Raw genomic sequence first — 18,173 nt, 5'->3', positions numbered from 1 at the left:
AGCACATCCGGTAGGGCGAGTAGATCAAGTACCCACAGGTTATTTTTTAATCTGTTTAGACAATATGAATTAATTTGATTTTGTTTTAAGTTTTTGAATCACCGAATGCGTTTAAAGTGTATTTGTTCTATAGCTTGTGTAGGAAACGTTCTACAGTTTGACCAAATTGTTAAAATCCTGTGTTTTAAACCAATAATTCAAAAACTCATTACATTCATAGGCAACAACACGTCGAATGGATCATTTGACATTTTTAATCAAGCATTTTTATTCGATTTATCTTCTTTTCTGGTGGTGGGCCACACGGTGATGTTTTGCGGAGGAGGGGGGGTAAAGCCTCTCTTGCGCCCCCCCCTAAAAACGCCCCGGCGGCTTTGCGGAACCAATTAAATCCCGTTGCCCTGCGTGCATTGCGTCCCTGTCAACATGGACCTCGAAATCAACATGTTTCAATGACAACGTGAGAAGCGTGAAGGGCTTCGTATATCAAGTATCGCAAAACTGCAAATCTCTCTTTTTTATTTTTAAGAAATCAAATCGGCAACGGCGGTGGGGGGGTTGGGAAATTATTTCGCACGGTCCCGTTTTCATCCAACTCACCGCAAACCACCACCACCACCTCAACTAGGCTGGCGTGCAAATGGCAGCGCAGGAGCAGCGGATACTACCCACAGACTCGCCGGCGCCGGAGCGGTCACGGACGGCCCGGGCTGTGGCCCTGGCCCGGTTACTCCGCAAGGAGTGTGCCGATCTCCTCCAGCTATACGTGAGTGTCGGTTTTTTGCGAGTTCGCGTTACTATTATTGTTATTTTATTTATTTATTTATTTATTGTCGCCCGAGTGTGTGTGATGAGTGTGTCCTCCCCCTCGTCCCGTTACTTTTCGCAGCAGTACCGGTATTGTTTATGGGGAAACCCTGACCGCGCAGGTCTGCGTTGGCCTCGCAAAGATAAAAAACGGTGACCACTGTTAAAAAATAAAAGCCTTTCGTGTAATGTAATGCACGGTTTGCGGGGGAGACACCTGTCGAATTTGACATCTGTACAGCCGTGCCAGTATGTTAGTACTTTATCATTGCGTGTGTGCGCTGTCTTCCTCCATCTTCATCTCCATCTTCCTCCTCTTTAATTCCTTAAGGAGGAGGAAGATGGGGCGACACTGCAGTGCTTAATTTAATCATCCTAGAAGACCTCCATTTCCATTTCCCCTTGGCTCTGGTCGTAAAGGATAGTGTATATTGAATTTTCCAGTTGTCAGGCTGGAAAAGGTGTACCTTCTATAACATGAAGTACACCTTTTAATTGGTCGATGTAATGAATTCTGTGCTGCTTAGTCCTCCATTTATCGTTGATAGTAGTCAAAATCAAAAATAGAGGTGTAAGACCAATGGCGTCTGGTGTCACTTCACTTGCTTTCTACTCAATGTCAAGTAGTTGAAATGTCCTTGATCAGCATTAGTATCTCTTGGTCTTCCCTGCCCGCAAAGCCTATTGTCTCTCCTCCCCATCCTCATCCTCCACTTGCCCTTCCAGAGGGAGAGGGAGAGTTTCCTTTCGGACCACACCCCGGCAGGGGGCCGCATCGTGTCCCTTTCCCCAGACTCGGAGGAGCCCAGCACCGAGGAGCAGGTGCAGCTGCTGCATTCAGCTCTGCGCCAGTGTCTGGGGCTGCTCCACTGCCTCATCCTGAAGGAGGAGGAGGATTTGGGTGAGCTGGAAGGCGAGTATGAGAGCATGAGGAAGAATGTGCGAACCAGGCTGGAGCACCTGCTTCACAGCACCAAGGTTTTGGTAGAGACAGAGGACACTATTGTGGAAGTCACCCCAGATGACCAATGCAACGAGGTATAGTACTGGTAAAAACACTCATAATAAGCAGTGAGACACACAGGTATTGCTAGTGCCATATTGCTCCTCTTCATAAGTGTGCCGTGCCCAAAGTCAACTGTCATATTTGACATTTGCACTCAGATGACTTCCAAATTAGGGACTGGGGTGTGTGTGTTTGTGGGGGGGGTATTAGCTGTCTGCCTAATAAGTTAATTTGACTAATATAATTGTTAAATGTGTTAGACTAGGTCAGAGAATCAGGGGGTTGGCCAACAGCACATCCACATGCATGACTGCCAAGTCAAGTCAGTTTTATTTGCATAGCCCACAATCACAAATTCGCCTCAGTGGGCCGTGACCAGTGTCGATGAAATGTTGTTTCTGTCCTTATGTCAGTAGGCATCTCTTGTTGTATTCAAGTCTATCTGACCGAGGGACCTGAAACTATGCTCAGTTTTCCTCCCGTTCCTCTTTCTTAACTTGTCCTCACAGGGTTTCCTTTCAATGCGTTTTTTCTTTTGTGTTTTTTTTGTCTCAGACTAGACAGTCCATCCTTCCTCAGTCTTGAGTTTTTTCAGTAAACAGCACAGAGGGCAAGCGCAGAGGAAATGAATAAAACAAAGACATGGCATACCAGAACTAACATAACATGAACAGATTTTAACCGGTGTGTTGTGACCGTTTGTCAGGGTAGCACTAGTCAACTTCTCTACTTAGCTGCCCTTTTCTTGTTCTTAGTGATATTCAGTGCTCACAAGAGACATGTTGAATAATGTACCAAAAACCTTTTGTTGCTTTCTTCCTATGTAGGAGGTCGATGGCGTTGGGTCTTTCGCGGCCAAACTGTGGACCTATCGAGTTCTTCTGGAGCTGATCCATTGGGCAGACTACGCATCGAAGACTCTCCATGTGTTGCACGCAGAAAGGGAAGGCACTGAAGAAATCTAATAGGTTCCCTTCGATCAGCAACTATGAACTGACTCCGAATCCCAACACAGCCAGCTTTGACTTTTAATGTATCCCGAAAGAGAAATGAAGTGATGTGATATGAATACACTGTGAGTGCTTGAAGTTACAAATGCAAAACTTAACTGTTTAACTAAAACACCAACTAAGCTCCTTTCTAACAAACTCCACCTTGTCCCAGCCTTTGGTATTTGGCTAGCAAGTGTGAAAATGACTCGTAGTTTTTCTACACGAGGCCTTTTTCTTTTGACAAAGCAGACGGTTAGGTTTGAGTTTGGTCTGCTTTGTGCTCTTGCAGATAGGTGAACGATGTATTATTTATTTTTATTTAAATTGTTGATTTAGTACTCAGTGATGGATAATCCTCTACGTTTGATAGAGGGAAATATGAAGGGGCTTGGTTGGAAAAAAATATGCACCATGGTTTGAAATGCTATTACTAACTCTACAGGATCAAACTAACTTGCAGAATGTAACCAAAAGGACATGACTGATAAACTGTGATTAAAATGCAGCTGATTCTGCAGCCACATTGCCAGATGGAGTTGATTGGTTACGCAGCTTTTAACTCACTATATTTCCCAGCATAACCGAACAAAGTAATTCCAAAACAAACGCCGGATGCTAAACCTTTCCATGTACAGTGTGACTGTAAAGTTGGTGTTTGGACTGGCTCTATCTGTGACTATGGAGTGTCGTGTTTGCTGCTGTATCCTTGACCGTTCTCCTGAGGTTCTACTATATTCTCATACTTGAACATGCTGCTATGTCGTTTTAACAAATTTGAACTGATAGGTTAATGTTGCACAGTAACATTGCAATGTCTGTAGCCAAAAAGTGTCACGTCCTCTTCACCAAACTCTCATTTTACTGATTCAGGTCTTGATACAGCATACACCGACTGAAAGCTATGATAATGACTGAATGTGCTGTGACCTGATGTTTCCAGACCTGCTGGTGTGATATTTTTATGCCTTTTACTTTCATAGGTTTCTCACTGTCGTTTCTCTGTAGATGATTACTTGGATGTACAGTGAAGATTAAACTGACTCATATCCATTCTGCCTATGTTGAGTTCACTTAAACCCATACACAGATCCTGCTGGCTGAAATGAGTCGCAGTTGCAGATGAATCCACGAAAGAACAGAGACGAAATGCGATAAACGAGATTAATTCTCATCAACCCAATTAATGTGGCTAGAGTTGTTTTATTAATGTCATTTTCTGTTTTTAAGTGTACCCCCATTTTACCATTGGAACCCCCACGGATGTTGTGCACATGCGCAGTGCGCAGTGTACCGGAGCGCCAGAGGTAGGGAAGGGAGTCCTAATGGCGGAAAACGTACGGTCGCCTTTTGACTACCGGGAGCCGCCGACTCTCGACAGCGACGGAGATGGGAGTAAACCGCCGCCGCCACGGGGGTGAGAAAAACAATACCGCACCGTTTCTCCCAACAGTGTGTTGTGTGTGTGTGTGTGTGTGTGTTTTTTCGCTTTGTGTTGTGTGTGCAGAAATGCGAGAATGAATAACGCACGGGTTGTTAAGTTGTTAAAAAAAAGCCTTTTATCCGCACGCATGATTTTGTGGCGATAAAATGGAACCGGGGGCGGGGAAGTGATTTTTGATCCGGCCCGCAGGTTCGGCGCCCCGGAGCCTCGTACCTTCAACCTCAACGAGGTGGTAAACGACCCACAAAAAAAAAAAAAAAACCAACGGGATTTTCGGTTGTTGGTGTTTTGTTGGGGGTGGGGGTGAGGGGGAGAAGTCAACCTACAGGCTTAGCAAATGGATGCTAGCTAGCTAGCTAGCTGGCAGGCAAGCTTAGCATGCCCCCGGCAGGAATCACCAGCCTGCTATTTAACGTTAGCGGCGCGGCTTTTTTTTTTTTTTTTTTTTTTAGCGATCCGCTCCGTTTTGGAGTCATGCACGTATGGTCAAAGTTTGCTTAGATTGCAGATCCTTTATAGTAGGAGTGGAACCCGTACGGCACAATGTGGCACGGAGCGTTTGCGTTAGCTGACCGTCCAGTCGTTATTTCTACGGACGGCTCGTTAAACAAAGTTGCTGACCGAGAACAAAACACCGCCTGCGACGGTGGTGCGCGGCGTGTCACAAGGTAATTGAACCGGAGGGACGCGTCGATGTGCGCAACACCCGCAACTGGCTTGTAAATCACACATGCTAGAATGAAGGGGTGGGGTCACGTCCACTGCTTTGGTGATATTAATATCATTTGTGATAACTGATGTTAAAGTTTCATCCGCATGTCTTCGCGTGATATAGTACGGACAAAGTTGTTGGTCTGGGTATGGTAGAAATAATACCAAAGAGGCCCATGTCAAGTGAAGCATGAATAACTCCCAAAGATTGCACACGTGCACTAAATTGCACTTGCAGAATCTTTATTCTACTGCAAATTAAAGACTACAGGCTATGTGTTCATTTTTGTATTTGTTGCAACCCTGCTTGCCTCTCTTACGCAGTTGACGCCAAGACCAATGTTTTAGGATTGCCTGTGATCACTATATTATCCTTAAATGCAACTACTGCTAGATCATTTAATGGCCTATGCCAAAAGAACATTGTCATTGAGACAAATAGTAGTTGCTACAATTAAGAGCCTTTGGGACCTGTGTCTCCGATAGAAAGCTGCCATGGAGAGAAGTAATAACTTTAATCTAAATGATCCCATTAGGGAACTTTTCTCTGCAGCAGCAGCAATTACTTGTATAAGGTGGAGGCGGAGTGTTCATGTCACAATTCAGTCTGTCCAGACAAGCTGTGCAGTAAGTCTATGGCCTTGCTTTGACAGAATGCCACGGATTGTTGTGTTAACTGAAGCCCTGGTATGTTTCTTGCAGGCGAGTGTGTGGGAGGAAAAGGAAGGGGACACCTGTGAAGGTGTGTGATCGAGCATACGTAACGGAGGATGAGGAGGAGGAAAGCATGTCAGAACACAGCTACAGCCCTGGTATGCGTGTGCACACACACATGACTAGAGCACCCCTTTGAGACCTTGCGAATATGATGGATATTCTCCCACTCTATTATTTCATGAAGTCTCTTCTATCTATGCAACACTGTTTTTTAATCAGCTCTCAGCAAGGACTGCCACTAAATGTCAGCTGTACTAATACACTACTTAGCGGGTTGGCACCTCTATATAGAGGGTTGGACACAAAAAGAATTCCCCTGGAGAAGCAGTAGAGTAAGAGTTACAAACATGCCAAATTAAACCTATACGATCATGTTTAGGTGATGGCCAGTACCCAGAGGGTGCAGAGGACCGTCTTCCTCCACCCGGCAGTCCTTACTACCTGGCTGATCCTTCTCAACTCTGGTGAGGAACAGTCCTGATACAGTAACTGGAATGGCTTCATTATCTGCCTTGTCACCAGCTAGTTTTATCCAGATAAGGGATATAATTTGAAAATCTTGGTTTCTGTGTCTAATCCCAGTGTCCCAGAGCTGGGTGAGGAGGGTGCCAGTGGTGTGCTCTTCCACCCACCACCAAACTGTCGGATCCGTGAGGTGCACTGCGGGAGTCAGGTGCGGTTGGTCGTCATAGCAATCCGAGACATCGCAAAAGGGGAAGAGATCACAGTAGATTACAGCCTGACAGATTGGGGAGAGAATGCAATGGTGAGTGTTAAACAAGCCCCTTTATGGGACTGAAAAAACAGTTCTTGTGTATTTGTATAACCTGTTTTATATTTCTAAATTTCATGCTATCAGGATTTGATTTCTTCCAATTTACCTCCAACCAGGAGGAAGAAGCTGGGCCCCACCCTCTTTCCCTCTCTGTCTCTGATTACCTCACCCCCTCCTGGTCGCTATCCCCTTCCTCATCCCCACTCACCCATTCTGAACCCAGCGACTCGGACCGCGAGGAGGACGAGGAGGAGGAAGATGATGATGATGACGATGATGATGAAGAAGAGGAAATGGAGGAGATGAGGGGTCGGATGCTACGCCGTCGCAAAAAGCGCAAGTTGGCCGCTGCTGTCAACTCAAAGAAGAAGAGCACAGCGGCCTCTGCCAGAGGACCCGGACGTCCATGTTCGTCTTTCTCCCGACCAGCAGCCGTAGCACCCCCTTCCAGATCCCAGTCCCAGCCCCCAGCCAGTGCCCTAGCGCCCCCTACCACAAACATCAACAATAATATTAACATAAACATTGGCAGCTCCAGTGGTGCCACAGTGAGCCGGCGGCAGCACTGCCCATACTGTGGTCGCCACTACCGCTCGCTGGCACGCCACCTGGAGAAGCACCACGCCAACCAGCCAGAGGTCCGCACTGCCATGGAGCTTGCGCACCTGCACTCACACAACTCCTCCAATGGCAGCGCTTCACACACCCATCCCTCATCTTCCTCCAACTCCTCCACCGCCGCTCATAGTCATTCCTTTGCTGTTCCTCAGCCCTCCTCCTCCAACCCTGCGCCGCCCCCTCTCTTCTCCCGGGAAAGGGAGAGGGAGCCGCTAGCGACGCGCTCAGGCGCAGGCGCCGTCTCCTTTTCACTCTCCCTGTCCCCGCCTACCCCAGCTCAGCCGGCTGCCTCCAAGAAGGGGCCTAACCTATCGCTACCCACCTCTAAAAGAGCCCCGCCCCCTGTGGTACCACGGGTGAAGAGTCCATCGCCACCTGCCCCAGCCACACCGAGGAGGGGTCGGAGGTTGAAGCGAGAGAAGCAAGAAGAGCAGCAACAGCAGCAGCAACAGCAGCAGCAGCAGCAGCAGCAACAGCAGCAACAGCAGCAACAGCAGCAACAGCTGCAGAAGCAGAAGGAAGAGGAGGAGGAGGAGGAGGAGTGCTCCAGGAGTAAAGAGGAGCTCATTCCTCCCCCAACTCCTGAACCAGATGTAGACCCAGATGAAGAGCTGGAGCTGAGTGGAGAAGGGGAGGATGAAGCTCCTGAGGAGAAGAATGGAGAGATCTTGAGGTGTGTTTGGTTAAATGTTGTTTTTCAGCAGACACAATGAAAGACAAATTTGAGATTTAATCTCAAGTAACTGCTGATGATTACTAAAGCTGAGAAATAATGACTATGTTTACTTTAGGGCTGGGAATTGGCAGGTACCCTCTGATTCAATATTACAATTTTTTAGTGCCAATTCGATACATTTTATGATTTTTCATAATCACATGAATATCTTATTCAATGTTAAGATTATCACCAGTTTGTTTTTAAGGCTCCATCACTTATCTACAGTAAAATGTGAAAGCTACAAGGGAAATAGACAACAAAATGCATTTAATTTTAAACCCCATGTGTTGAAAATGCTTAAAATATGAGAATAATTCTTTGCGTAAACATTGAAACAATTCATATTCAAACACAAAGATGTAGAAATCACTACATCAAATCTCCTCTCAGCATCTATTCACTCTGCTTCAACCTTGCAATTCAGGGGAAATGCTGGGATATTAAAACCGTCACGTTAAGTTCGCAATTTTACACTGAATCAATTTTTTTCTCCCCACCCCTAGTTTTATTTGTTATTAAAAATCTTTATTATAAATAAAACAATAGTCTGATTGAACCATCATGAAAAAAAATGTTCCTCTCATGCCAATTTGCATGTAATGCAGCATCGTCCAAATAAAGATGATTCATATTGAACACCCCTTCTGCAACAGGCGATTAACATGTGAGTTTCACTCTTGTTTTTAAAGCGAAGGTGCAGGATATCCGTTGCAGCCATAGCAATTTCAGTCAAAGTATTAAGTATGAGGACTGTTTCATGCTTGCCCCAAAAATGCTGAGAATTCCCCTTTGATTTGCTCGTTTTTCTATGTAAGCAATAACTTTGCCAACACCAGATGAGTGATTTCCTTTCAGTTGTTTTCCCTTTTCAGATGGCAGCAATTGTTGCAGAAGCTCCAATTGGGAGTAATAATGCGATAAATCTATTCACGTGTCCAAACAGCCTTTTAAATAACCCAGCGGAAAAATGAACCAACTGTTAATGGTGTCATGTCTTGTTCAGAATATTATCTTTATCAGGCTAAAATTAAAATCTTGGGAGTGCATGCATACATTGTTACTTAGACATTAATTTAAACAATTGGGGATCAAAAGTGATTTTGTTTTGCAAGGTAGTGTTCTCTACAACAGTGGTTCTCAACTCTGGTTCTCAGGACCCCAAGTAATGTGAGATTTCTATTCTGCCCAGTATCCACCTGTCAAGTCATGGGGGTTTAGACTTAGTACAACAGGTGAACTAATTAACTAGCAGGCAGAACCAGCAGTAATCTGGGTCTTGTAAACTAGAGTTGAGAATCACTGTTCTATAGTGCTGTTTTCAAATGCTTTATTCTCTCTTTTTAGCTCCCACAGACAACCCATGTCTCCGCTCCTCTCCTCCCTCTCCTGTTTGGTCCTCTACCTCCGCCGACAGCAGCACTCTTCCTTCCTGTCTCTGACTCGCTCCTCCCATTCTGCCGAGGCCTGGCGCCTGCTCTGCCACTCCAGCCTCTCCCTGCTCATCCTCTATAACCGCCACCGTGAGTGTGAGGTTGCCAAACTCACCATCCAGGACTACCGCAACCGCATCACCCCGCAGGCCAATCCCATCAGCTCCCCCTCTGGCATGGAGTCCCTCCTCTCTCCGTTTGAACGCCAGGTGCTCTGCCACCTCCCGCGGGCAGGCGTCCTTGGCAAGCGTGGCCGCATCCAGCCACTCATCCTCCCTCCACACTGTGAGTCCTGCCTGGAGCTGCTCCTCCAAACCAGCCCCAATGTGGGAGTGGACCCAGAAAGCCCCTACGTCTTCTCGAGGCCCTACCACTCGCCCGCAACCCCGCTCAGGGGCACTGACCTGCTGCGGAACCTGGCACGGGCCAGTGGGGCCAAGAACCCCACCGCGCTGACGGCGACACGGGTGCGACGGCAGGTGGCCATCCTGACCCAGCTCCTGCTGTTGGAGGAGGGAGAGGGCCAGGGGCCACCAGAAGGTGGTGCTGTCAAACGCGTGGAAGATTTCCTAGAGCATGAATACCACGTGACCCAGAACTGCTCCACAATTGTCAGGGACCCAGCACTGATGGGCCGTGTGGGCCGTGTGGTGCTCTACGGGGAAAAGGAGGGTGTGCTTTTCCGAGGGATGAGCCTGCAGCACATCTGTCTGGAATTGGATGGTAAGATATCATATCTTTCTTTTTTATATTTCCATTAGAGAAAAGTTTGTCTTGAAGCATTTTGATCCCACCTGTATGTTCTCCAAAGCCTTTAAATACATTTAAAGGTGCAATCCTAAATGCTGTCATTTTTGTTGAACTTAGTGACACTCGCAGTGATATTTGGTAATGGCATTGGTGGCAGAGATCCATTGGAAATCAAACAGAAGTCACCAGTGCTGTCATATAAGCACCTTTCCCACTGCTGAACAAATAAATATTGTTAAACATGAGTTTTAGCCATTGACGTGGTACTGTCTGTTTATTAAGTTCTTGTCCCAGCTTGGTCTGCCAAATGTTTAACCACAACAATTTCCTCTTCAAAGTAATCACCATATGCCGTATTATTATTCCGGGGAAACTCTTACCCGATATTAACCAATAAAATGAGGGAAGTACAAAAGCATTCATGATTTGGATATTTGTGGATTAGCTAATGTCTTACATACTGCAGCAGCAGAAGGTATCAAAAAGGAAATGTATTTGCATGTAAATCTTGAGGATTATAGCTTCAACTACAAGTTAAAGTAAGCTCTGTTGCAAATGAGATAAATGAGTGTAAGGCAGCATGTCTGTCTGTAGTTTGAACACAAGACAAATCAAGATGCATTTTGTTCCAGTTCTATGGAAAAATACTTATTTCATTTACATATATGTGTTGGGCTTCATGGTTTTGTTTTTCACTATACTTGACCAATAACCAAGTCAAACTTGATACAAGCTCTCTCTGTATTCTAACAATAAAACTTGGTGTGAAGCATGACTAAGTGACTGAACAGAACTAATTAACTGCAAATTGTACTTTTAAACTGAGTTACATTATTTTGGGTTTTTTTTTGTTTTTTTCTTTGTCCATCCTACAGTGATGTCTGGCAATTCGGCAGACTCCTTTTCAGATGATTCGGCGGTAGAGGGCGATAAGGAGGAAGTTAAGGAGAAAGTGGAGGCTGTGATGAAGAAGAAAGGACCGGGCCGACCACCACGGAAGAAGAGGGGAACTCTTGCTGCATCCATTTCTCCATCGCCCCCAGGCATCCATAAAAGGAGGAGTACTCAGCCCAAATCAGGTAACCAATCTGTTTTATTAGGAGGACTATTCAGAGAAATCAGTCAGTGTAGTGTTGGTTTGGAATGAAAAATTGCACCTGAGTTAATAGACCTGGGTTCATTTGAATTTGAATTTTGTCTTAATAAAATCAATCGTAAAAATGTGTTGCCATAAGATTTCATTTTGGAATTAAAGTATCAAGTATCATCTTTTAAATTTGACTATTGAATTGGCCTGAAATGCATCCACTGCAAGGACCATTTTGCACAGCTATTCATTGGCTATTGTGCCGTTTTCTACAAATCAGTGTTGAAGGTACATAGTGTTTGTAAAGACATTGGAACAGTGGTGCAAAATGTGGCTACATTGGTAAAATGTTAAGCATGGTCAAGCTTGGGCTCAACACAGTAAAGTTTGCACAAAATCCTAATCCCAAACAAGCAAACAGACAAATAGCTACGTTAAATACAAATGAAACATCTGGTTTGGTGACTAACCAAACCAAATGCAACACCAAATCAGTGTAAGTTTTACAGTTGAGTAGTTTGAGATCACTAGCTAGCTTGCTAGCTAGCAATTCCTGCTAATGCATAATTTTTTATATTGACAAAATTGGCACAAAAAATTCTCTGCACAAACACTTGCTCTAGTTGCATTTTCCTTTTATTATCCATGTATCACTGCTTCTATTTAGTTAATTTCTCAAATCCTAAAAATTGTTACTTTAATCTATTTATTCAGTTAAAGTAATAATTGACAGATTAATCAGTTAACATACCTGTTAGTTGCAACACTAATTTCAAAGTAAGCATTAGATCCTTTTGCACATTGTTTTTAATGACAATAAATTGAATTGAATTGAATTGAGTTTATAACAACATGAATGTTTAATGAGTCTGACTCCCTCCGTTGTCGCTAACTCTTCTCTCTCTCAACACTCAGGGAAGCGGGGCGTGCTCAAGCGGCCCTGGTCGGAGGCGGAGCGTGTTGCCGTGGAGACACACCTGAAGCGGAACATCGTGGAGCTGCGGGTCCCTGCCAAGGCTGACTGCGAGCGCTGTCTAGAGCTCTGCCCCCTGCTGGTCAGCAACCAGCGAGACTGGCGGGCCATCAAATTCTACGTCCACAACCGCATCCAGCTGCTGAAGAAGCAGGGGAGGAGAGAGAGCGCCAGCTCAGTTTGCTAGATCTAGAAGGAGTCAAAGGAGGACACTTGTACATGCGCGCACACACACACACACACAAATCGTATCATCGACACCACCAGCAAGCACAGTGAAGAGACTGCAGTCCTGGTTATGGTGGAGTGGCGCAGCTTATATTCCTCTTTTTCTAAAGTTGACTTTGTTTTGTTGGCCCCCCCATGCAGTATGTGGCGCTAGGCACACTACCAGTCCTAGTCCCATTGCCCCAGTTCATGAGGGATTAGTGTAATGAAGCTGAGGCTACGGCTGGAGGATGGTGGTGTTGAGGGAAAACTCCAGTCCTCAGCTTGGGGGCGCCCATGCCTGTTTTTGAGATGTCTTTCTTTAAGTGGTTAAACTGAAGGTGTGCGTGAAGGCAGGGTGAACATTCTAGTGCCCACTTCTTCTGCTTAAGGCTGATGACCAAACGTGAATGTGGAAAAGAGGTGGAAGATGAAACCAGTTGTTCTAACCCGGGGGAAAAAGAAAAAAAAAACCCTGTAGAATTATCCCACGTCTTATAGACTGAGACACACGTCAACTGTACAGTTTGTGTTTGATATATAGATCTATATATATAATTCACTGGCGTCTTGCCCCTGCAGCCTGTGGCTGTCATAGCTGACGCATGTAGTCAAGTGTATTCTTCAACGTATTGGACCATGATGCACCTGTGAAGTGGTTCTCGAATACCTCTGTACCACAATCGTAGTAAAACTAGTATGTATCGAGGCACGCCTACTTGAATTTGTTTATTGCATATCATGTCTTTTTTTTTAAAGTCTTTTACTTCAAAATCAACATATTGTGTTATTCCCGATGTAAATACTAACCGGCGGTAGTGGTTACAAAATTGGTATTGTGCTATGCTGTACATACTGTAAATACTACCTGTACTTATTAAAGTGGATGACATTTTGCTGTGTTTTCTCAAACAGGATCTTAAAGTGAGGTTTTACATCACTGGCACAGAATTACACAAACTCCAGATGAATTGCACTGATCAAGTACTATGTCCAAAAAATACAAACGACAATTTGCAACAGTTGATTTTATTACTTAAAAATGGTAAAAAAACAAACAAAGAAGTACCTCATAAAAATGAGTGGATAAACACAATAAGATTACGATGTCACTAGGCAGGACCTGTAATTCATAGTTTCTCTGAGCAGGTGGTGTGTAGTATTAAGTGATGCCTGGTACAAGTGTGAATATATAACATGATAGTAGCTGAATTGTGTTAGTGTTGGAAACTCGCAAAGCTTAATGGATGTCTTGTCAGGTTTTGAGTTGTGGGGAACAATAACAATATATGAATATAGGAAGCGTTTTCATTTTCTGAAAAGCAAAGAATACACTACAGCAAAAAAGAAACATCCATCCATCCAGCCGCTTATCTCAACTGGGGTCGCGGGATGCTGGAGCCTATCCCAGCTACCACTGGACAGTAGGTCCAATGACTGGACAGGCCACCAGACCATCACAGGGCTGACACACACACACATACATTTACACCTAGGGACAATTTAGTATGGCCGATTCACCTGACCTACTGTCTTTGGAGTCTGGACTGTGGGACGAAACCCACGCCGATACGAGGAGAACATGCAAACTCGACCCCCAAGGTTGGACTACCCCGGGGTTCGAACCCAGGACCTTCTTGCTGTGAGGCAACTGTGCTAACCACCGTCCCAAAACAAAAACGTTTTCATTATCACCTCAGAGCCAGTCAGGAATCAAAGCAGACATATTTATCAAAAACATTTTGACAATCTTCTATTATGGTGCATGCTGATTTTTTTTTTAAACTTGTTCAGAAATTATAAACGAGTTTGAGATACCAATCTACTCTTGAGCTGTTTTACAGAGGCTACTGTGTTAATCCACTATAATGATGCTCCTTCAGTCAGGATGACACCCGAGGTGATTTTCCCCTGGTGTTGGAAGATATGGAAAATATTGCATGACAATAACGGAGGATTTTTACACAATCTATACAACGATATCTGCTTACATAGGCAAAAATGCCACATTTAAGAGTCCAACTATGGTTCATCACACTGAATAGTTAGGTAAGGTAAAGTATAACATCAAATTAAATCTAGTTTTCAAAGGATTATTTCGGACCTCACTCACACTGACACGAACAAAACTAAACCTGGAAAACACACATTTCAGTTTGGTTTAAGAAGCTGATCCTGGACCATTGGACCTGTCTATCATCCTCATTGGACTCTGGTCACCTCTCTCAGGATTAAAATAAGGATACACCTTTTGGGAAAACTCTGTCGTAACAACGACGATGCATTTTTGGTCTTCGACATTGTAAAAGGAAATTTCTCCCTGGTCGTAGCCTGAATGCACACCAAGGGTCTGCGGCCTGCGTGGGATGGGCAGTAAAATAGGTTGTTGAGTGTTTAATGTTTCCTCGTTGACTGAGGACAGAAACCAGAAGCCCTTGGCCATAGAAGGCTGTTCATTTTTCATCTTGAGGCGTTTGCATTTGCAACCCCAACCCACCAGGACTTCTTGACGTCTGCCCGTTCCGTGGACAAAGAAGCCTCCCAGTAGTGTTTCCCAGAGGAGAAGGCCTGCGTTCCTCGGATCGACAGGCCTCGAGTGACCTTGTCTCCATCAGGTGAATTGTCTGCCGCGTCTCGGACAATTTTACCAGCTATGGTTTTCAGAAACGGGTGTGTGACGAACAAAACATAAGGAAATGGTGATCAGGACCGAATACTGTGACGTTTCGTAATTGCAAATCTATCAGGAAACATTTTAGCAGCTCACCGCGATGTTCTCCAGCACGCATGAGGGCTTCGGCTTGTTGGGACGCATCTGAAATAGTGAGAGGAAATTTAAATCTCCCAGATTTGAAGGCAAGGATTATATCATTTTATGAAACAGTCCGGCAGGGCCAATACTTTGCATGTTGAACTGAAAAGGGTTGTGCTTTAGCACTGATGTTATAATGTGAAAAGTGGCGAGTTAAAACTCCTTCACACTCTGGGGAAAAAGAAGACACAAAATGCTCAGGAAACATACAGTCTCGTTGATAAATTCTAGTTAAGTGAAATAAAATGCCTCATGAGAGCACATTTAGTGCACAGGGTTTTGAAACTCGAGCCCAGTGACAGTCACTTTTTTTTCATTTTCCCCCTTTTTCTCCCCAATTGTATCTGGCCAATTACCCCACTCCTCTGAGCCGTCCCGGTCGCTGCTCCACCCCCTCTGCCGATCCGGGGAGGGCTGCAGACTACCACATGCCTCCTCCCATACATGTGGAGTCACCAGCCACTACTTTTCACCTGACAGTGAGGAGTTTCACCAGGGGGACGTAGCGCGTGGGAGGATCATGCTATTCCCCCAGTTCTCCCTCCCCCCTAAACAGGCTTCCCGATTAACTAGAGGATGCGCTAGTGCAGTTACCAGCACACATACCTACATCCGGCTTTCCACCTGCAGATATGGCCAATTGTGTCTGTAGGGACTCCCGACCAAGCCGGAGATAACACGGGGATTCGAACCGGCGACGCCTGTGTTGGTAGGCAACAGAATAGACTGCTACGCTACCCAGATGCCCTGATGACAGTCACTTTTAACGACACAAACTAAACCTGATGGAAATTTCACTGAAATGTTTCATGTGAATAAGACTGTCTGATGTGAATCTGTTTGTTTTTCTTACCATCTCCACGTTTAGGTCCTGAAATCAAAACAAAGACCATGTAAGATGCAAAAGCCCCCACGCCCGGGCAGGTCACTCTGTCCTCAGTGCTGGGTGGTGTCCTTCCCGCTGCGTTTCTGCAGGGCTGCAGTGAGTGTCGCCGGGTGCTTTCTGGGGCCCTTAGTTGGCGGCTTGTCATTCCGGGTGTGGGTGGTGGGGTGGGGGACGACTGTCGGACTTGCTCCTGCTGTTTGTCTTTTCTGTGATGGACGCCGCAGCTGCGGGGGGACGGTGAGGGAGCGCATGTCTGGCTGGGGGGGAGGGTTGCCATCGGGTGACATTGGCAGGGTGTATTCGGCTACGTAGGTGTGTGCGGTCGGAGGGGCATTTACCTTGTGGCGGTGTGGCAGGCCTCGGGAGTAGTTGGGCACAGGGTCCCCCCCACCCCACCTGCCTGTCCGGCAGTGCGTCAGTCAGCTGGTCGCGGGGCCCAGCTCTGGGCCGGCAGTCTGTGCTTGCCGTCCGTAGCTCTGGTCCCGCGCCTGTAGGTGTGCCCTGTGCCTGCGCCTGGGGGTTGTCTCTGGGGGTGTACCTTAGGGGTAAAGGCCTGGCTTGTGTCTTTGGGGACTGGTTTGTGGTCCTCAGGGGCATGCGGAGTTGTTGCTCTGCGGGCTCCTGACCTCCCTGTGGGCTCGGTGTGCCTCTGCAGTGCTTGGGGCTTGTGGGTGGCTGCAAACCCTGTCTGCTGCCCAGAGGCACTACGATAAAGTGCAGATCTTGGACACCAGAATTTATTGGGATTAAACCCATGCACTCACAGGTGGAGACTTCACATACACACTGCTAGCATCTACCTCACACACTTCCTGGAACACTTTCTGGATTACATCCTCCTTCTTAGTCCTTTGTTCCCTTTTTTCCTTTTTTGGTTTAGTCTTCTCTTTTATTGCTATAACTGAAATCCTAAACTGATATTGATAAGCTCAATTTAATTATGTTTTCTCGACCGCATGTCAGCATCTGTTTCTATGTCTTGTCAGATACATGCTGTCCTTTTTCGCTTCTGAGTTTCCTTGTTTCACTGGTGGTGATTGTCTCCTTCTGGCAGAAGCGATGCCGATTGGTTGTTTAGCTGATCGAACATGCTGAAGAGGGGGACCAGTGGCGGCTATAAATGTGTAGCTAAAACCCTGTGCTCTTGTCATCCAACAGATCATCCAAAGAACGGAGTTATTGTAAGCAGTACGAAAGATTGCCTTTGCAGGTGGAGAACCTTAACTCCATTTGCAGATTGACTCTGTCTAGGACACACTGGCATGCAAATTCCCTGTGTTGTATGCCAAGCCGGCCAACAGCTTGGAATTTGCACTGAAAACTGAAAAGGACTGTGCTTTAGCACTGATGTTATATGTGAAAAATGACGAGTTAACCCTTACCTGTTAATAAAAGTCCATCACACCCTGGGGGGAAAAATAGACAAAAAATTCTCAGGAAACTTAAAAGTCTCATTGATAAGTTCTCATTAGATAAACTAAAATGGCTAATGAGAGCACGTTTAGTCCACGGGGGTTCAACACTCGAGCCTAGCAACAGTCACTTTTAACGACCACTGAACCCAGTGGGAATTTCATTGAAATGTTTAATATGAGTAAGACTGTCTGTGGTGGGGCACCCTGATGGCTCACCTGTTAGAGCGCTTGCCACTTAAGGCTGAGTCCTTACTGCAGCTGCCAGGGTTCGAATCCGACCTGGGCCCTTTGCCGCATGTCATCCCCTGCCTTTCCTGTCTCTCTCTCTTGACCATTGCTGTCAAATAAAGGCAGAAAATGACAAAAAATATCATATTAAAAAAAAAGACTGTGGTAATGCGGTGTGGTTTACCCTCGGCTGCAAGCGGAGGGAGAGGGCGCGTGGGTTGCGGGGGAGCAGACGCGATAGCGAGTTGAGTCAACTAACAGCGTCTCTCTGTATTCTGCAGTGAAGCTGGGTCCAACTAACTGACACACGTATGCACGCAGGCAAGCGCAGGACGGAGAGGGATGGAGAGAGACAAGTCTCAGAGAAGGACCAAGATGGAGAGAAAGGAGTCTCCGAAGCCACTGAGCACCAGCAAGTGAAGCTGGAAAAGACATTTAATGTTGTAAGCGGATGTGCAAATAAAAGAACCTGTGTGTTTCACCATCCTCCATCCTTTCACTTGCCCAGGGAATATACAGTTGTTGTCATGGCAGTATACATACCACCGAAGGCTAATGCTAAGCTAGCGCTTGGCCACATGTATGATTCCATCAGTAAAT

The 18,173-nt window shown here is 45.8% G+C and overlaps 1 protein-coding gene across 1 annotated transcript; it reads left to right on the top strand.

The window, feature by feature from the left end:
- The first annotated feature begins 4,127 nt into the window (after positions 1-4,127).
- On the top strand, positions 4,128-13,114 carry LOC130130479 (uncharacterized). The gene is made up of 9 exons (XM_056300188.1): positions 4,128-4,219; positions 5,660-5,769; positions 6,054-6,138; positions 6,257-6,440; positions 6,566-7,414; positions 7,547-7,740; positions 9,130-9,938; positions 10,841-11,044; positions 11,968-13,114. The coding sequence occupies exons 1-9, from the start codon at positions 4,128-4,130 to the stop codon at positions 12,210-12,212; spliced, it is 2,772 nt and encodes a 923-aa protein (XP_056156163.1). The 3' UTR covers positions 12,213-13,114.
- The last annotated feature ends 5,059 nt before the right edge of the window (positions 13,115-18,173 follow it).

The sequence above is a fragment of the Lampris incognitus genome, chromosome 20 (genome assembly GCF_029633865.1).
Source record: "Lampris incognitus isolate fLamInc1 chromosome 20, fLamInc1.hap2, whole genome shotgun sequence".
Classification (NCBI taxonomy): domain Eukaryota; kingdom Metazoa; phylum Chordata; class Actinopteri; order Lampriformes; family Lampridae; genus Lampris; species Lampris incognitus.
Note: the sequence above shows the minus strand (reverse complement) of the source record. Positions and strands in the feature narration are given on the sequence as shown.